The following is a 21,824-nucleotide window of genomic DNA, read 5'->3' as shown; positions in this document are numbered from 1 at the left end:
GGCATCTGAGGGGTTAATGACGGACATCCGCGCGATCCCGTGTGTTTGCCATTACTGGCGGGTCCCCTGCTGTGTATGACACTAGCACCGCTCAGATACTCACGGTCCCACACAGGACGAAGTACCGCCAAACCAGTCGATAAGTGGTCGATAAGGGGTTAAAGTGCAAGTCCCAAGCTGATGTCCAGGGTTGATGTTTTGCACAGATCAGTGCGTAGAGACAAGGCAATTGTACGACGACCAGAGGTCCATGCATGAGCCCTTTTCTGATGAATAAGACTCATGCACAGAACTTGCCGGGTGTTGTACAGCTGCTTTGGCAACTGTACTGCCCAGCCTGAGCTACGTATCTCTGCACAGATGTGTGCAGAATGGGCGGGAGATCAGCTGTGAACTTACACTTTGAGGGTGCGTTCACACGCCTCCAATGGGCAGCAAAATCTTCTGAAGCCTATCTGCAGCAGAAAATACGCACGTGTGAACGCAATCTGAAAGGGAATTCCCACAAAAAAGATTTATCACTTATCCACAGGATAGGTGATAAATGTATAATTGCTGGAACCTCACAATCGCTTGAAGATGGACGAGTACGCAGTTTTCTCTCACTGAACAACTGATGAGCTTTGCTTTCATCATCCCCATAGACACAAAGTAAAAGCAGGCAGCCAGTGGACAATCTATTGCATGCTGTATGGCCTTGTATTGCTAAAGCCTATCCATTATGTTATAAATATATGACAGAGTAATAATCAGATCATATGCACAGGCCAAAATATGCTTATTATGTATTAGTTTTCAACAACCCACTAGATAAAAAAGTATGCTCAGAATACTGAAAACATGTCATGACTGTAAGAACTGTGTCCCCATACTTTATTTTTAAAGAAATGCTTGAAAACTGTATACTCATTTATAAACTACTGCACTTACGTCATCACCAAAGCCTCTGCAACAAATGCTTGTGCCGTTGCATCATTCTTGATACATTTGACAGCTACTTTTGATCCCCTGTAGTCACCCAACATGACGTCTGCAGGAAAAATTAAAAATTCAAAAGTTAGTCTAATTTTTAAATTTTTTTTAGAAAGTCACATTCTTACAGAAACTAGATGCTAATTCTTTATGTAAATAAAATATATGCATACATCTGCTATGTGCATCCTATACTCATCTCACATCCAGAAATGTCTTGCAAGGGTCTGGAAGCTGCCACAGCCAAAAGGAGCTAACAAACAAATCTATAATAATATCTAGGAGATGCCTACTTCTCTCTGTTTTGCCAGTAGGTATGAGTAAATGCATGATACCAGTCTTACAGGGGCTACATAAACCAGCTGATGGAAAGCTGCACTGAGAGTGAAGTGTTTTAGCTGCCACTCTGCTGACCTTTCCATGCACACATCGGTGGAGTTTGCAGAGAAAATTGTGAAAAAGATTTAGTCAAATGCATTCATGTGATTTAAAAATACAGGTCCCCAGTTCAAGAAGTCAAGGAAAATACACAAACTCAATTAAGCAAACTGCCACACACAAAAAAGCAGCACAATAAAAAGAGTGGAGCGCAGACAAAGTGCTATTCATCACACCTGGTCACAGATGGGCTTGAAAGGCAGATGAGCACACCATGTTCCTGTTTTGTCTGCTATAAAAAGAAGATACAACTGCAGCAGACACACAAACACCATCACTGGATCCGCAAAATAGCGGACTAGGACATCAAAACCGTTCCATCACCAGTAAATGCTACCCTATTTAAGGGCTTACCCTATGGTACCAGGTCTGGTGTTTTATTAGCCCAAAGAGTACATGAGTGAAGCGGGATCCTAGACCCCCCCCCCCCCCCCCACCCCTTTACCAATAACTGATGACTACCGTGTGTATATGTAGATCACAGCAGTCACTAGTAAGAGGAAGGCAGGGATAACACTCTACTTGTGAATACATATCACTCCTAACTACATGTCCACTGTATCAGCCCAAAAAAAAAAAAAAAAAAAAATGTCTCTTTACATTCTAACCCTTAATATGGCAGTACATCCTGGTGAGAGAACTACTTTAAAAAGATTTATTGTGGTGTGTACCAGAGTAGGGGAGACTAGTAGAAAAACATTCCCAACAAGTATTAAGGTGATCAGAGAGATTTACCAACTCTTAAGTCTTATACGGTGCTTGTACCTGGAACAGTTGCACAGGCAAAAATCACTGCCAATTTTATAAACTGAGGCTGTTGGTGAAGGGGTTGTCCTTGGTTAGAAAAATGCTGCTTCTTTCTTGCAAAAACAACACCACTGTTGCCCACAGGTTGTGTCTGTTATTGTAGCTCAGCTTTATTGAAGTGAATGGGACTGAGTGGCAGTACTACACTCATCCTGTGGACAAGAGGGGTGCTGTTAATGCACAAAAAAGTAGCATTTTTCTTATCCTGGACAACTCCATTACCTTAGTATAACATAATGAACCTGTTTTAAAGTTCACTCACACAAACATACCACTCTGTATCTTAACCCCTTGGGGACTCAGGGTCTTTCTGTTTTTACACTTTTGTTTTTTCCTCCTTACCTTTTAAAAATCATAACCCTTTTAATTTTGCACCTACAGACCCAAAAGATAGCTTATTTTTTGTGCCACCAATTCTACTTTGTAATTACATCAGTCTTTATACCCAAAAATCGACGGCGAAACCAAAAAAATAATAATAACTGTGCGACAAAATTGAAGAAAAAAAAATCATAACTACATGCAGGAAACTTTTTACGTTTAAAATGGTCACATTTTCTGCGTACAGGGCGGTATGGGGGCTAATTTTTTGTGCCCGGGACCAACCTGATATGACGTACAGGTACGCCCTGAGTCCCCAAGAGGTTAAAAAACAAAAATGATTCAACGGTTGTTTAGTGCTAAAGCAAACCCTGGCTGCTGCTACTGCCAATGATCTCTGCTGCTCAGCATTACCTGCTTTACTTTTCAACATACAGGATATGCCCACTCAGCCAATCACTGGTTGAGGTAAGTCACTGATACAGCCACGATACAGATACAGGGTGAGCGGGCATTTCCTGTGAGTCTAAGAGAAAAGTAAGTGCAGAGCAGCAAGGATCAGGGACCATCTGGGCAGCCCCTGTGGGGAATTAGGGCAGGCGAGTATGCTTTTTTTTGTGGCCAGTCTAGAAAGAAATAAAAAATCAGCACCAGATAACATCTTTAAAGGGTCACACTGCATTTTCGATAACCATTTATGAAAAGCAAAATAAATACCTCCAAATTCTCCTTTTCCAATGGTCTGCAAAAGTGTGAGGTCTTTCATCTTCAAGGCCCAACCACCTAAATAAAAATACAATTAGTAATGAGCATGAGGGCAGAGCATACATGCAAGAAAAAAAGAATCAGAGGAAAAAAAAACAAATTAAAAAAATTAATTAATAATAAAATAGCAATTAGAATAAGTAGAATTGTAGAAAAATAGGGGAAACCGGACCAATAGAAGTGTATATATATATTAAAAACAAAACTTAAAATTTACAAGCCAAACATTGTTGGAAAAGAGTATAAAGGAAAAGACTAAAAGCACTAAAAACATCTGTATTATAGGAAAGGGAAATAAAACACAGACTTTTTTTTTATTTCAACAGTACTATAACTAGAGATTATTTTACTGGATGTATGCACTAAAACATCTATAAACTTACTCCTAGAAAACTCATCCTGAGCAGCCACCGTTCCCTCCATCAACTTGGGCTTCATTAAATTGGTGCAGAGGCCGTCCGCATCATTAGTGTAGTGCTGAAAATGGACAAGGTTACTAAGACATCTGACAGTTCTTCATATAGCCACTAGAGGCAGACAAAAGAGTGGTACTGTAGTATATTATGGGCATCTATTTGTAAATGTCAGCAACGTGCAAGTAAGGCTTAAAGGGGTACTCCCACCCTAGACATCTTATCCCCTATTCAAAGGATAGGGGACAAGATGTCTGATCGCGGGGGTCCCGCCGCTTGTGCCGTCACGCCCCCTCCCATAGACTTGTATTGAGGGGACGGGCGTGACGTCACACGGGGGCGGAGTCCTGATGTCACGGACTTCCGCTGTGCTCTCTCATGTCTGATAATACTCCTCTGTGCTCTCTCCTATCTGATAGCACTTCTGTTTGTTCTCTCCTGTCTGATAGTACTCCTCTGTGCTCTCTCCTGTCTGACAGCACTCCTGTGCTCTCTCCTGTCTGGCAGCACTCCTCTGTGCTCTCTCCTGTCTGACAGCACTCCTCTGTGCTCTCTCCTGTCTGACAGCACTCCTCTGTGCTCTCTCCTGTCTGATTGCACTCCTCTGTGCTCTCTCCTGTCCTATCAGACAGAGCGCTAGCCCACTCTCCCTTACTGGACTTTGTCCATGCCTGTGCACCATCTTGAACAAAGCTATGATTTTATAAGCCATGATTTCCATAAAAAGGAAATAAAATTATATTAGAAAGTATATTAGAAATGTTTTGCAAACATGTACAACATAAAAGTTTTTGTATCTGACAGTGCCCATTTAATAGGCCATTCAGGACAAGATAGATAAGACCTGAAGACTAAGCCCATCAGTCTGCAAAATGTAGTCCTTGGATTAGGATTAAGGGATGTACTGAACTACTTTGTTAGCTCAACAGCCTTTAAAAGCTTAGGCACAGACTAGGTCTTTTTTCCTCCAACCTTTTCTCCCTTGCATCCTTTCTTTTCTCTCGTATGTTTCTGTTGGCTTAATATAAACATTAATATGATGTTTTGTAACTATTCTGAATATGTCAAATTGTACAAATTGTAGCGTGGAATTCCCCATCCGTTCCGCCACAGTCAGTTCTTCAGTACATTCAAATAACCTGCTTGGTGCACAGGGTGTACCAAAGCTCCAGGTACATCGTGACAGACAGCTGGCTTCTTCATATTACCACCTTCTCCCCAGTCCTGAGCCTCTGCAGAATGGAGCCCCATTCTGCTGCCGGCTGGCAGTCACCATGTACCTGGAGCTTGGACTCCTCTGGTAGAAGAATGCTGTAAAAAAATTAAAATACTTCTCTTTCAATAGTTGGCTGTATGGTGCTCTTATTCTTTTAAAGTGGTATTATATTTGATCCCTCACTTTATCTGCAGTCATGCAAATGAAAATTCTTACCATAAATTGCAAGTTTCTACATTGAAATTGCCAGATATAAAAAAATAAATAAAAAATACACTGCAAACACTTCGAATAAAAAAAAGGAAGCTTGCACTGTTTCACTTTAAGGTTTTGCCATTTGTTTTACAACGGAAAAAGCAGAAATGACATTTTCATAAGTAGGATATGTTAGCCAGCCACACTGCAACTTTAAATTAACAACTTATATATAGCAGTCTATACCAGCAGTAAAATACCAAGTATGCAATGAAATTCAAGACAGGTAAAGGGGTCGACTACTTATCACTTCTGGTACTTTCCCTCCCAGTATTTAGTAATTCTTTCGAGAAACGTTCACACACATTAACAGTTTTTTCCAACCAGGGTGCCTTCAGCTGTTGCCGAACTACAACTCCTAGCATGCCTGGACAGCCAATAGATTACACATAGATCAGTGGGTGTGTCCCACAAATCTATTGGGTACATTTTCCTTTAAAGGCAGGGTCACACATGCCGTATTTTGCTGAATATTTCCTGCCGTTATTTTCCTACCCATTGAAGTCACCGGCTAGCAAAATCAGCTGCATATTTTGCTAGCCATTAACTTCAATGGGTAGGAAAATATGCAGCAGCAAATACGCAGCACAATGCAGCACGTGAACCTACCTTTACTCTTCAGCTCTGGTTGTTAAAGGTGAACGTAAATGCATTTTCTGGTACAGAAAGGCCATTTCCAAATGTCCAGTTAAACTCTGCAATGCTTCACTTACCCTGCGGTGGCGCTGCAGAGAAAATTAATAGTTTCTGCTGTTTTCTGACTAACAGGGGTCTAAGCAGTTCAGGAAACCTTTCAACATATAAGGACTGTCTGAAGCAGATAACCTTTTCCAAGACATGTACCTGCTTTATTGGAAAATATCTTATCTTTTGCTTTCAAATTTTTCATTTCCTTTTAAAGTTATAGCTATAAAGAAGGAATCTTCACGGAAATAATTTTTTTTTCATGTGAAATCAGAAAATAACGTGGCTCTCCTACATTCCTATAACAGGCTATATATTTGTGTCTTACACTTGACAACATGGCTGCATATGTCAGGGCTTTAAGCACAAAAACTATGTAACAGAATGTGACGGCAGCAGAACTCGGCACACAGAGGAACTGGCTGTGCATCGTTTCAGCCTATCTCAGTTCCTGGCACAGGAAGCTGGGTGAGGAGGTTAGTCATGTTCAGGAAGATGTTAGCACCACATGGTTATATGTAATGATGCTAGCTTTTGCAAAAAAAGGGTTGCAGAATTCAGTATGTCATGTCTTTCTTCAGGAAGAGAATAGTGCTAAGACTTTGGACAGAAATGTTGTCTTGTATCTGCTCTGTGGTAGTTGTCTACATTCATTTGATTTATGAGGCTAGGGCTGACCAATGCATTAGGGATGTACCATATGAAATTGATTATTTTTTTTTTTATATATATATTGCATAACATAGAGCAGGTGGTCTTTTTCTGCTAACAGTCCTCTATTTAGTCTCCCCTTATACTTTTTATGTTAGGAGATATATATATACACACACACACACACACACAGCCATGGCCATAAATGTTGGCACCCCAAAATTTTTCAAGAAAATGAAGTATCTCACAGAAAAGGATTGCAGTAACACGTTTTGCTATAAACATTTTTATTCCCTTTGTGTGTATCGGAACTAAACCAAAATAGGGAGGGAAAAAAAGCAAATTGGACATAATGTCACTAGTGCTGGGCGGTATACCGGCTCATACCGAATACCAAAAATTTTTTCCTGCACGATATGAATTTTTCCTATACCGCAATACCAGCTGGGCCCCTCCCCCCCCCCTCGAATTAAAGAATTATCAGCAGCGCGCTGTCCCCACACCAGGCAACTAATCATGTGTGACCCGTGGGCGCTGTTCTGCTTCTCTCAAGCTGTCCTGCAGGCTCAGGGAGCATCAGTGTCAGTGCGAACTATCCATCGACATTTAAATTAAATGAAACGTTAAGGCAGGAGACCCAGGATAACCCCACTGCCGACACAGAGACATAAAAAAGCAAAACTAAATTTTGCCAAAATGAACTTGAGTAAGACAAAATCCTTCTGGGAAAACATCTTGTGGACAGATGAGACCAAGATAGAGCTTTTTGGTAAAACACATCATTCTACAGTAGAGCTGCAACGATTAATCGATAAACTATTCAATAACGGGATTTGTTGTCCACAAATCCTGTTATCGAACAATCGCCCATTTCGTTGTCTGCAGCCAGGAGACTGTTGCGGTCAGGCGCGAGTCCCGAAAATCCCGCAGCAGCCTCAGTGACAGAGAGTCACTGTGGAAATTGTATCACTCGATGCCCGGGACATGCAGTTCCAGGTGCCGGGCAGATGAATTCTTCAGACATTTAGCCCTACTTCGGGCAAGCAGGGCCAAATTCCTGAGGAATTCACATATAATGGGGCAATCGGTTTTGCCCTGTAACTAAACTTCTATAGGCTGTAGCTGTGCACTGCAGCCTATAGAGAGCCACGCAGGACGACAGCGTCCCGGCGTAGGCGCGTGCAATGACGTCACACGTGAACTATTAAAATTAAATGTTAGTAAATGATTGACATTTTATTTTAATAGTTCAGATAGTTACCCATGCGGCAATATCAAATTTACGATGGTTTCTGTACAGGATCATTAATAATGACTGGCGTAACCTGTACGGCGTAAACGTAAAAATTGCTGCTGTTTGGTCATATCACATGCTAGAAACTTTTAATATGGCCATTGTACATATTTTTTCAAGTAGAATCAGCTGAACCTCTTTTTTTTGGGCATTTTGAATTTTTTTTTCCGATCAATTAATCGATGAAATAATCGACAACTAATCGATTATTTTAATAATCGTAAGCTGCAGCCCTATTCTAGTGTCTACCAAGCATGGAATGAGGCCTGCAAAGAAAAGAACACAGTACCTACAGTGAAATATGGTGGAGGATCAATGATGTTTTTGGGTTGTTTTGCTGCCTCTGGCACTGGGTGCCTTGAATGTGTATCAAGGCATCATGAAATCTGAGGATTACCAAAAGATTTAGGGTCGCACTGTAAAGCTCAGTGTCAGGAAGCTGGGTTTGTGTCCGAGGTCTTGGGTCTTCCAGCAGGACAATGACCCCAAACATACTTCAAAAAGCACCTAGTATGGCCATTATATGGCAACAAAGCACTGGAGAGTTCTTAAGTGGCCAGCAACGAGTCCAGATCTAAATCCCAATGAACAACTGTGGAGAGATCTTAAAATTGCTGTTGGGAAAAGGCGCCCTTCCAATAAGAGAGACCTTGAGCAGTTTTCAAAGGAAGAGTGGTCCAACATTCCGGCTGAGAGGTGTAAGAAGCTTATTGATGGTTATAGGAAGCGACTGATTTCAGTTATTTTTTCCAAAGGATGTGCAACCAAATATTAAGTTAAAAGGTGCCAATTTTGTCCAGCCTATTTTTGGAGTTTGGTGTGACGTTATGTCCAATTAGCTTTTTTCTCTCCTTTTTTGGTTTAGTTCCAATACACATTAAGGGAATAAACAGGTGTATAGCAAAACATGTGTTACTGCAATCCTTTTCTGTAAGAAATACTTCATTTTCTTTAAAAATTTCTGGGGTGCCAACATTTACGGCCAGGACTGTATATATATGTTATCCCAGACAGGTTGAAATACACTTGCTGTGGATTTACCAACCACATCCGCTTGAAGCTTGTTCCAATTTGGAGCATCTATTGCTCTTTCATTAGGGTCAGTGCTTTATATTTCAATAAAATACTTTTTCTGCATCAATTAAACAGTTGACCTTTGATAAAATAAAAAAATAAATAAAAAATATATATATATATGAAGGCAAATCTGTTAGCAGTGCTCATATTTATCTGTTAAGGGGTATTCCGGGTGTCAAGATCACACCCTATCGGTCCAGCTAAGACGCTAGAGAGAGTGTGATGGTGCAAGGGTTAAAGCCACCAGACCTCTGGGTATCCACTACAAGTCCCAGCAAGTCACCAAATTAACCCTTAGATAAACGTGTTTTACCTGAGCCTCCTTCAGAAAGGTGAGCTCACATATTTAGAGATCAAAGACCAGAGCTGATTAATTAAACATTTAATCTGATAAAAGGTATCACAGTGCTGACTATATAAAATTACAGAAACAAATGACATACAGTTACAAAAATATATAAAAGAGTTTAGCAAGGCAAGCTCAGAAAACAAAAGATGAAGTTCTTACAGCATGATGATATAGCAGTCCATGAGTGAGTGAGAGTGCTGTTCTTAGGATGGTCTTGTCAGCTTGGGGCACACACTTGAACAACCTGAGTCTAGCATTGTTAAATATTATATATCTGCCTTTTTGGAAGGGAGACTCCATTCCCCCCTCCCCTCTGATCCCACCAGGGGGTCTTCTCTCATCCTGGCCCCTTATCTGTTTGATTATATGATGGGACCAGAGTGCATGACTTCAAAAAAGCCTTTGACTTCAAAGGAGATTTAAACAAACAGCCAGACCCCCCCCAATAAAATGCAATACACAAAAACACCGTCTGAATGACCTCTCACCCATGGCTTGGATAATACATCACACAGTTATAATTATAATACACATATAGGATTTTAATAATCAGGCCTTGGGCCTGACACAGGGCAAAAACCATCTTATCCCCTATCAAAAGGATATGGGATAAGATGTCTGATCGTGGGGGGAACCGCCGCTGGGACCCCCCGTGATCTCCCTGCAGAAGCCCGCATTCTATGTTGTGCTGCGTCTGAAGTTTCGGAAACCTCTGGGCTTCCGAGACGGGGATGTGCTGTCACACCACGCCCCCTCCATTCATGTTTATGGGAGGGGGGCGTTGTGGCCGTTACGCCCCCTCCCATAGAAATGAATGGAGGGGGCGTGGTGTGACGGGGGATAAGATGTTTTTGCCCGGAATACCCCTTTAAGGGAAGTCAGAAGCTTTTCAATTCCCTATCATGGCTTTATTAAAGGATCTGAATTACAAAGGGGCTTATTCTAAAATAATAATAATAATAATGATATATAAGCACATTGCTAAGTTATTTTGTTTAACCCCTTAAGGACTTAGCCCATTTTCACCTTAAGGACTCAAAACAATCTTCGTTTTTGCACTTACGTTTTTTCCTCCTCATCTTCTAAAAATCATAACTCGTTTAATTTTGCACCTACAGACCCATCTAAGGGCTTGTTATTTGCGTCACCAATAGTACTTTGTAATGACATTACTTATTTTAGAACAATATGTGGCAAAAAAAACTAAATAGTGCATTTATCGGAGTATAACACGCACTTTTTAGGCTAAAATTTTTAGCCTAAAAGTCTATCTGCGTGTTATACGCCGATAAGCCGCTGCAGTTCAATGATTTAAAGTGATTTAAAGTGGGCGACCTGCCGTCGCTGCCGGCTTCTCTGCCCCTGCTGTCCTGGAGTCTAGAGCCCTGCTGCCGGTCCTTCTCTCCCCCTGGCTATCGGTGCCGCTGCCCGTTCTCTCCCCCTGGCTATCAGTGCCGCTGCCCCATTGCCTGCGCCGATAGCCAGGGGGAGAGAAGCGGCGCTGGCAATAGAGCAGCCCCCATCCCAGGTTGTATAATTACCTGTTGCCGAGGTTGTTGCTATGTGCTGCAAGACTCAAGGACGAGTGACGTCACTCGTCATTGCGCTGCGCCGTGCAGTGCATAGCAACAACGCAGAGGACGCACACCGGAGGCCTGAAGCAGCGCGGACCCGACCCCGGCAACAGGTAATTATACAACCGGGGATGGGGGAGGCAACGGGGCAGCCGCGCCGGCAATGGGTGCCGCTGCCCCTTCTCTCCCCCTGGCTGTCGGCGCCGGCAATGGCACCGATAGCCAGGGGGAGAGAACGGGCAGCGGCGCAGATAGCCAGCGGGAGAGAAGTGGCGGCAGCAGGGCTTTAGACCCCAGGAAAGGCAGGGGGAGAGAATCTGGCAGCGATGGCCTCTCTCCCCCTGCCTTTCCTGGGGGCTTCTGCGGGGTCAGAAACAGTGTATTGGAGTATACGCATGCACACACATGCACCCTCATTTTACCAAGGATATTTGGGTAAAAAACTTTTTTTACCCAAATATCCTTGGTAAAATGAGGCTGCGTGTTATAGGCCGGTGCGTGGTATACCCCGATAAATACGGTATTTGTGGGGTGAAATTAAGAGAAAAAAAAACGCCATTTTGCAAATTTTTAGGGATCCCGTTTCTGCGCAGTGCACTTTTCTGTAAAAATTACACAGTATCTTTATTCTGTAGATCCATACAGTTACAGGAATACCCAATTTATGTAGGTTTTATTTATTTTACTACTTTAAAAAAATTATAACTACATGCACCAAAATTAGTACGTTTAAAATTGTCATCTTCTGACCCCCTATAACCTTTTTATTTTTCCGCGTATGGGGCTATATAAGGGCTTATTTTTTTTGCGCCGTGGTCTTTAGATTTATCTGTACCATTTTTGTTTTGATGGGACTTTTTGATTGCTTTTTATTAATATTTTTATGGTACATGAGGTGACCAAAAATTAAAAATGTTGTAGTATTTTTTTTTTTTTTTTTTTTAGGTGTACGCCATCGACCATGCGGTTTAGCTAACCTTATATTTTAATAGTTCAGACATTTACGCACGCGGTGGTACATATGATTTTTTTATTACATTATTTTATTTAAAAAATAGGGGGGTGATTCAAACTTTTATTAGGGGGACTTATTCACATTTATATTCTTATATTTTTTACCACTTTTTATTTTTTATCAGCCCCCTTAGGAGCCTATACCATGCAATCTTTTGATTGCATACACTGTTCAAAGCTAGGCCATAGCACAGCATTGATCAGTGTTACCGGCGCTCTGCTGCTCTAGCCTGCTGCGCAGGCATGGAGCAGTAGATCGCCGATCGGACAAGGAGGAGGAGGAAGGCGAGGACCTTCCCGTCGACCAGTAAGCTGATCGGGACATCGAGATTCTGTCGCGATAGTCACGACCAGCTCCGCTGAGCTGCCAGGGTGGTTTTACTTTCAGTTTAGATGCCGTGATCAACTAGAGGGTTAATGCTGGGCATCAGCCCGATCGGAGGCGCCCGGCAATAGCCATGGGTCCTGGCTACCCGTAGCAACCCACAGGGTTTAACCTGTTCTCCACTCGTGAGAACGTTTTAAACCCAGTTAGCTGGATCAAGGTGTACAGGTATGCCCCGAGTCCTTAAAGGAGATGTCTCATGTAGAAAAAGTATTGAGTTTTAAATGCAGAAGCAAAAGTTATATCACTTTGTAAATCACTTACTTTACCCATCTTGTATGTAAAACCTGTTTTTCTAGCTTCTTTGTTCAGAGAGGAAGTTCAGCAGCTCCCTGTTCTGATGACTTGCGACCCCCTATTGAGCTGCATTATGCTGGGGGCCGTGATGTCACAATTTCCCATAGTTCTGTGTGCTGCCTGCAGCTCAGCCACGCTCTGTACACGGCCAGGGCACCTCCCTTGTGCAGCTTCAGCCAATCTTAGTAGCCCCAGTGAGCTGAGCAAGCGTCTTCATCTCCTCGGCAGGGAAGCACGATCTGACAGCCAGCTCAGTGTTTACAAGAGCAAGAACGATGTCCTGAGAAGCAGCAGAGGGGGAGGGGGAGATCCCTGCTCTCCCCTGCACTGATCACAATCTGACAGCAGGTCAGTCTGAAAGAATGATGTCCTGAGAATAGAAGCAGGGGGAGGGGAAACACTGAGCCTGCTGTTAGGAAAGTGATCAGTGTCTAGGTCAGTGTATCCCAACCAGGGTGCCTCCAGCTGTTGCAAAACTAAAACTTCCAGGCATGCTGGGAGTTGTAGTTTCAGAACAGCTGGAGGCACCCTGGTTAGAAAGCACTGGTCTAGGCTGGGCTAATTATGCATTATGGGAGACAGGAAGTCAGGGACCTCCATGGACCAGGAAGTAGCGATCTTACAGAGGGGAATGCAGGAAAAGGGAGAGAGTGAGATACATGAGGAGCAGATTGTCAGAATGGTGAGCTGATGCACTTTCACACAATATAATTTTTTTTTTGTGACTTGGTACATGATACTTCTTCTTTAAGGACTTAGGAATAGGGGCGTACCTGTACCCCCTGCATCATTAAGTGGTTAAGTAATGTATAGGTTTTCTCTTAATGAAAATCAGTCTCTAGCACAGAGTTCAACCTTACCAGCCAACTAGGCAAGCAATTGGGAACTGTTTCTATAAAAAAAATGTAGAAGGCATGTTGAAATCTGTAGCTATTAAATAATTAAATAATAATTAAATAATTTATCAATAATTAAAAAATAATTAAATTTATCAATTCAGAAATCACAGATTCATCATACAGATAAATCACAAAATGAATATTACACACAAAAAAAAAAAAAAAGCTGTGTCAAGCTTTGGTAATAAAATAAAAAAGCTTATACATACCTCCCTTGCTCACCGGCGTCTGTGGCCGACAATTTGCTTCATAGTGCCTCATTGCTTGTAGTGCCTGCAGCTGACATAGCTCACAGTGCCACTCCAAAAATCACTGGCTGAGACGGGACACCACTGCAGCAAGTGATTGGCACTGTAAGCTACGCTAGCTTCAGACACTACGAGAAGTGAAGTGTCAATGTCCGCAGACAGGGCCATCTGATACTGGAAAGCTTTTTTGTTTTATTGCCAAGCCTGGTCACATAGCTTTAAAAGAGAGCTTTCACCAGATATTCCCATTAACTGTAATAAAGGAGTAGTACATTTGCAGGGCTCTCTGGTGCATTTTCTGAATTTTGCTAAGGGGTCCGATTATTTGCATGTTCTGGCTTTTAAAATGAAACTTTTGTTTAACACTCATTTTACAGGTCAAGACCGCATCAACTGGGGTCTACAAGCTAGAACCCACCCAAGTCAAGTGAACAGCTCTATTCTGCTAAATCCAATACTGTGTATCTATCTATCTGATGTCTCCTAACACAAAGCTGAGTGGGCAAAGTGCTGGAAAAGCATTGCAAGCTCACATACTCCAACCACATGTGACATGTTTAAGGAATAAAAAATAATAAAAAGTTTGGCAAAGTGGTACACCCTAAAAAAAAAAAAAAAAAACTACAATATTTCAATTGCAGAAACTGTGCTGACCAATCTTAATTGTGTATTATACTGTTGGAAAGAATTGCTTCATTTACTTGAGCCTTAATGATCACATATATTATATGCCAATAAGGGACTGAACTATGAGTGATCGATCTGGGTAATCTTACCTCCACCAGCTGCATGAGGTTATCAAAGTAGGCTTCTTCATCAATAGTCAGCTTGCCGGATTTGTAGATAATTCGATAATGCTCCACTTTTCCCTCACAGCTCACACACAGTGTGTAGTCTCCTGGATAGTTTGTGCTCTCTCGCACAAGAAACAGGCCTGTTTCTGGAGGGTATAAGAGTCGCTCAGCCTGCTCTCTCGTAATCTTGCCATGAAACCATCTGCAAAATTACCAAAAGAAAAGAGTTAGCTGCATTGTTGGGTGTTTGTCTTTATTATTAGGGAAGCTTTAGTTATCGCATCGAAATTGTTAATAACACAGATTCACATGCCTTATTTCACGCTCTATTTATTACAAAAATAATTTATTGGATGCGCATCAGAATCCTTAAAGGGGTACTCCGGTGGAAAACTTTTTTTTTTTTAAATGAACTGATGCCAGAAAGATAAACAGATTTGTAAATTCTATCACCTACACTCTTCCTGGGAATATATCCTATAATAAACCAAGTAACAATATTGACCCAAATTATATAACCTACACTTGTCACCTCAAAAAATAAACCACTATTAGTACCAAAATAGACTTTATTAACAAAAATGTATAAATCACAACATCACATAATGCAAGACAGAAAACCCCTATCCCATAAAACACATATACTCCATAAAGCACAGGTGTCCCCTGCCACATAAGTCACAAATATTGGGAATATGCACAATAGCTTAATGCACCTCCATATTAAGACATAGAAGTAATGAACCTAGTGCATATCTTATAGCAATGCATCACAGAATCTCAGAACTGTCCATTACCCGTTGCAGGCATATAACCGTGGCCCTCTGGGGACCCCGTGCACCCTCAACGGATATCGTTTCGTGGGTCTCCCCACTTCGTCAGGAGGTATGTTTGCTCATCTTGTCCAAACTATTTATGCGCCATCACGCCTATCGGCGCACGAGCCGATCGCCGGATACGGAACTCCGATCCCGAAGGCCACCAGGCTTCCGCCGTCATGAATACATGACAACATCCGCCCTTACCAGACACGCGAGGATAGGACTTCCGTCCAGAGTATTGGCGCGTGCGCACCGGGATAGATGCGCATTGGGATAAAACCCGACACTCAGGTACGTAGTGTCATCACATAATTTGTTGTATATATTGTTCCCCAGATGGCCTTAAGGTGTCTCAGTAGATAATATCCTAACTCCTATAATATTCAAGCCAGAAGTATAATCTATTTAACAGATTGTAAAATGCTCTAAAGTTGCACAATATTGTACAAAAACTATTATTATTTATGCTTATCTGTCCATGTATGTATTATAAATCGTACGATATGGGGGTCGCACATAATGTTACAATTCCATCAATAGGAAGCTCATTCACAAAATACGATTCATACCATAACCCACATTACCAATTCATATACTTAATAACTTAACCTATGTTGCCAATTCATGGAATATTTTTGCGCGTACGCCATTGACCGTGTGGTTTAATTAACAATATATTTTTATACTTCAGAAATTTCAGCACGTGGCGATACCCCATATGTTTATTTCTATTTGCACAGTTTTTTTTTTTTTTTTTTAAATGGGCAAAATGGGGCAATTCATACTTTTATTAGGGAAGGGGTTAAATTATCTTTATTAACTTTTTTTTCCACTTTTTTCCCCCCAATGTTATAGCCCCCATAGGGGGCTATAACACTGCACACACTGATCTTTTACATTGATCAATGGTTTCTCATAGGAAACCATTGATCGATTTTCTGCCGCTTGACTGCTCATGCCTATCTCTCAGGCACTGGGTAGTCATTCGGCAATTGAACACGAGGAGGCAGGTAAGGGCACCCTTTTCGTGTCCAACAGCTGTTCGGGACACCGCGATTTCACTGCAGCGGTCTGGAACAGCCCCCTGAGCTAGGCAGGGGGGTAGTTTAGTTTCACTTTAGACGCGGTGATCAACTTTGAACGCCACGTCTAAAGGGTTAATAGCGCGCAGCACTGCGATCAGTGCCGAGTACTATTAGTCACGGGTCTCGACCGTTGTTAGAGGCCAGGCCCGACCCGCTGTGGCCCTCCGTTATTGAAAGGGAACGGACTCCGGGTGTACAGGTACGCCCTTGGTCCTTAACAGGTTAAAGGGGTACTTTTTAATCAATTGGTGCCAGAAAGTTAAACAGATTTGTAAATTACTTCTATTAAAAAAATCTTAACCCTTCCAGTAAATTTTAGCAGCTGTATGCTACAGAGGAAATTATTGTCAGGAACTGTCCACTGTCCTGACACGGACAGAGGTGTCAGCAAAGAGCACTGTGGACAAGACAAAAAGAAATTCAAAAACAAAAGAATTTCCTCTGTAGCATGCAGCTGCTAAAAAGTACTGGAATGGTTAAGATTTTTTAAAAAAGAAATAATTTACAAATCTAATAGCCAAAGAAAACGTAAGTGCACTCACCACAAAGCAGAGACTGTCGGGTCTAGAAGTCCGGTGGCGGGATACCGGGTCACGGCAGTTTCGCACGTGAGTGCATGCTTCCGAGGCTGGAAGAAGCATGCACTCACATGTGAAACTGCCGGCGTAGCCTCAGAGTGCCACACTTCACCAGCGCCTATGCCGTGACCCAGTATCCCGCCACCGGACTTCTAGACCCGACAGTCTCTGCTTTGTGGTGAGTGCACTTACGTTTTCTTTGGTTGTTTGATTTGATGCTTCACAATTGTGTACGTGCTCACCACAGGAGACTTTGATCGGAGGTCACCGAGGACCTTGCTGCTCACATCATTAGGTGATATAGCCCCTTGAGTGCTCTCCCCATTTTCTTGCCTTGGTTTTTGTAATCATTTACAAATCTGTTTAACTTTCTGGCATTTAAAAAAAAAAAAAAAAAAAAAAAAAAAGTACACCTTTAAATCTAACACTAGAAAAAAAAAATCTGAATTACTGTAAAGTCATACTATTCTTAATTCCGGAACTAAAGTGCTACTGACGTTTAAACCATAAATAGTAAAGTTGAAATTTACTCACAAAGAGCAAACATTTGAGGAACTTACATCAAGTGGTAAATCATGTTTATATAATAAACAGATGATCTAATAATATGTATATAAAAATGAAACACAGAATGTATCAGCAGATAATTAGTCAGCCCATCTAGTCTGCACAATATTTTGATTAGGATAAATAGTCCTTGGCCCTATCTTATATGAAGGATAGCCTTATGCCTACCCCATACATGCTTAAAGGGGAACTTTTTCTTTTTAAATCAACTGGTGCCCATGGCATCACCTTGTGACATCACGGCGCTTCCTCTTAATGCAAGTCTATGGCATGGGACATGACTACCGCCACGCCCCCTCCCATAGACTTATATTGAGGGGGGTGGGCCATGACGTCACGAGGGGTGGAGCCGTGACGTAACAATGCTCCGGCCCCTGTATTGCCCGTCATTACGCGCAGAGCGAACTCGCTCTGTGCAGTAATGATAGCGGGGTGCCACAGCGGCGATCCCGGGGGTCCGCAGCAGCGGGACCCGGCGATCTGACATCTTAGCCCCTATCCTTTGGATAGGGGATAAGATGTCTAGGGGCGGAGTACTCCTTTAAGGTGCTTTAACCTTTCCTGGCAAGTTTTATCCTACAATCAATATACAGTAACCCCCCGACCTACGATGGCCCCGACATATGATAAAATCGACATACGATGGCCTCTCAGAGGCCATCGCATGTCGATGTCAGCATCGACATACGATGCTTTTATATGTCGGGGCCATCGCATTAACTGCTATCCGACAGCATCTATATAGACAGCAGCCAATTATTAAGGGGCTAAATTATAGTGTATGTGGCATACCGCTGAACATCATTCACCTCCAACTATTTAAAAAGTGGCAACAAAAATATGGCAAAAAGCTGCAAATTATGTGACGTCAACACAACAAAGCTGGTGAACAGGCCAAGATTTTCAGGGTACCAGATCCTGTATGTGCACCCAGAAGTGTACATTTTTTTAAGAAAGGATAGGATTTATTCAGACAGCTACATAACTCTCTGTACAGAACACATATTTAGTAACAAGTTAAGGATCTAATACAAGTTGTGTATAATCTAACACAATAAGTTGTGTTAAGTGAGAAAAGTATTTATTGGCTATGGGGGTTAGATACATCTGATCCTGTGTAAAGGATAAAGGACAAAAATATATGCAAAGCTAATAAAGGTGGACAATTATTAAGACATGTCATAGAGATAGACTTTCTATCAACCTGTACACTGCTCACTTTACTCTCCAAGGAGATCCCAGAGGAAATTAAAGGCACAGTTATATGGGTCAGCCTAGCAGATTGGCACTTGTTTATGGAGTCTGTATGAGAGTAAAGTCAGGGAATGAAAATGGCGATGCATAAAACCCTATGCATGTATAGTTATCTTGTCTTAGCTTTTGTTTCTATTATTAATCGTAGGGAGCTGTACATATGAAACAGATTTATAAATACATAACATATGACAAGCCAATGGTACAATAAAGTTATCATTTGTCATGTAATTCCCCTTCTGCTATCCCTGTCCCCGTCTATACAATAGAGCTGAAAAGATAGCAGCTGATAGTAGGAACTAAAAGTGCCTTGTAAGAGTATTCACTCACTAGATGTTCTTCCGGTATCGTTGCATTACAGTTTGGAATTAAAATGGATTTTTAGGGGGGTTTTGTGTCATTTAATTTGCACAACATCATTTTGAAGGTACTAGATGAGCCAAATGGTTCTTATCTGCCGACACATTCTATGTTTCTGTTCCTGCAATTACAGTGGCAAGTCATTTGGGATATATCTGCATTAGCTAAGTATTTAGGGGTAGATTTATCAAAACCTGTCCAGAGGAAAAGTTGCCGAGTTGCCCATAGCAACCAATCAGATCCCTTCTTTCATTTTTGAAAAGGCCTCTGAAAAATGAAAGATGCGATCTGATTGGTTGCTATGGGCAACTGGTCAAATTTTTCTCTGGACAGGTTTTGATAGATCTCCCCCATTGACAATGAAGTTTTTGCCCATTCTTCAAGGCAAAACTGCTTCAACTCCTTTCAAAATGGTATTCCGGAGCCTTAAATGGGGTACTCTAGACATAGGGGGATAAGATGTCTGAACGAGGGGGTCATGCCCCCTCCCATAGACTTACATTAAAGGGGCAGGGTCGTGACGTCACGACCCTCCGGCCCTTGCATCGCCAGTCATCAGGCACAGAGCGAAGCTCACTCCATGCACCAGACGACAAGGGTGCTGCAGGAGAGATCACGGGGATTCCCAGTGGTGGGACTCCCGCGATCAGACATCTTATCTCCTATACTTTGGATAGAGGATAAGATGTCTAAGGGGCAGAGTACCCCTTTAATTTTGCACTTAAAAGTGCTCAGTGTGGTATAATAAAGAAAAAATAATTCTCTATTTAACTGCCGTGGTCCCACAAATTCCAGTTCTCCTCTAAGTGGGCATTTACTGTGTGTTGAGACCAGGAAGCGGTTGGCAGCAACACCAGGGGATTGGTGAATGGCAGCAGCAATCCTCCAAATAGTTTGAAGCCAATTAAACAGGCACAAGAAGGCAAGCATTTTAAGTGGCACTGTCATTATGAAAAACTTTTTATATTTTGTAGTACTACTGATAAGATGACTTTTAAATATACATTCATTTAAAAAAAAAAAAAAATCAAAAATGAAAATAGCCGCTACTAGGGGGCATCAGTCTTTATGTAGACAGATTACCCTGTATTTTGCAGCATACTGGATACTGGCTGTAAAGTGTGTTGGTATCCAGTAGAGGAGATCACCATTGCACCCATACAGCCTTCAGCTGTTCCTAAACTACAACTCCCATGATGGGAGTTGTAGTCTTGCAAAAGCTGGGGGTACAATCTTTGTAAAACTCAGTTTTAGAGCTGTGTATTCTCCAGCTGCCACCAGCTCTTGCAAAGGATGTGTGGGCATCCTGGGAGTTGTAGTTTTGCAACAGATAAAGGCAACACTGCTCTAACACAGTGCTTTACAAACACAGCAGCTCCAGCTGTTGTAAAATTACAACTCCCAGCAAGCTTGAACAGCCAAAGCTTTCTCTGACTCCTGAATGACAAAGAAGCTGATCAGACATTCAGGAGTCTGTGAAAGCTGAATGACACACATAGTGACAGCTATGTTGATTAGCATCCAGCATTAACAGATAGAAAATGTATGCATACAAACTACTGTGCAGTGATTTGCAGACTGCCCAGAGAAGAAAGGGTTACAGAATGCAGTGATTTGCAGACTGCCAGGCTGAGTCATCCACAGTGAGGGAGAGAGAAGGACACGCCCCCTCCACAAGGCAAGAACACAAAGCAAGTGAGCAACGTATAAATGCTATTTGTTAGGAATATATAGGTCCTAGACACACAAAAATTATATGTACATGATCAGGATTAGGTACTGAGCAATATTTTTTTTTCACTATGACAGGTACACTTTAAGTTTAGTTGTCTTGGGTTTATTACAAACCGTAATGTATTCCGTGTACACAATGCAGAAAACTAAAAATAAAAGGTCCTTTATGTTAGGTAATCCACACTGACCTAAAACTTCTGAGTTTACCAATTTTGGCAGTTCGGTCCCAACGCAAGCGTTTTTGGTGCAATAAAATGTGTCCAAGCTTTACACGTGTCACCCTGATCTTTGCTTTAGACCAGCTTCTTCCTTCCACTTTACGGCAGTGCTCATCTATACCTGTGAACCCAGGTTCAGTACTGCACACAGAAATGGAGTATGTAAGTGACTTTATGGCCAAAACCTTCAGTCACTCCCAAAACCTGGACCTAAACTCCAGTCTACATCTACAGGTAAGAAGTCTCAGTGACACATACCTCCCATCCACAATTGTATAAGCTGATTGTTTACATTGGTCTTTTAGTTTTGGTGGGTGGCCTTCTCTTTTCAGGTTTGTAGTGTCATACACTAAGTGTGCCTTGTGGAATGATCAAAATTTGTGTTGTTTTAAATAACCCAACCCTGATTTCTACCTTTTCACTACTTTGTCTCTGACCAGGTTGAGAGCTCCTTGGTGTTCATGTTGATTGCTTAGTGACATTGCATTTACATTGGCATCATGTGACACTGATTGCAATCAAGTGCATTGATCAGATGGGACATTATTTAGCGGTTTCAAAGCAAAGAGGGTAAATACATACACACTCACAACTTTTAAGCTTTTATATTTATATTTTTAACTAAGTCTCTTTTCAAAAGGGGGGTATCCAGGAAATCCGGGAATAGAAAACAGAGCTAATTTCCTCCAAAAAACAGCACAACCCTTGTCCCTCAAGTTGCGTGTGGTATTACACTTCTAAATAGAAGTGAGCT

The 21,824-nt window shown here is 41.8% G+C and overlaps 1 protein-coding gene across 1 annotated transcript in view; it reads right to left on the bottom strand.

Moving 5' to 3' along the window:
• CSK (C-terminal Src kinase) overlaps positions 1-21,824 on the bottom strand; it is a 111,704-nt gene that overhangs the window by 30,659 nt on the left and 59,221 nt on the right. The window contains exons 5-8 of the mRNA XM_056572681.1: positions 14,436-14,655; positions 3,687-3,780; positions 3,256-3,321; positions 931-1,030 (exon numbers count right to left, since the gene is read on the bottom strand). Coding sequence (XP_056428656.1) covers positions 931-1,030; positions 3,256-3,321; positions 3,687-3,780; positions 14,436-14,655 — 480 coding nt within the window. The remainder of the gene's footprint in view (positions 1-930; positions 1,031-3,255; positions 3,322-3,686; positions 3,781-14,435; positions 14,656-21,824) is intronic.

This window comes from Hyla sarda, chromosome 4 (assembly GCF_029499605.1).
Source record: "Hyla sarda isolate aHylSar1 chromosome 4, aHylSar1.hap1, whole genome shotgun sequence".
NCBI classification, from domain to species: domain Eukaryota; kingdom Metazoa; phylum Chordata; class Amphibia; order Anura; family Hylidae; genus Hyla; species Hyla sarda.
The sequence above is the reverse complement of the archived record's forward strand: the minus strand, read 5'-3'. Positions and strand labels throughout refer to the sequence as shown.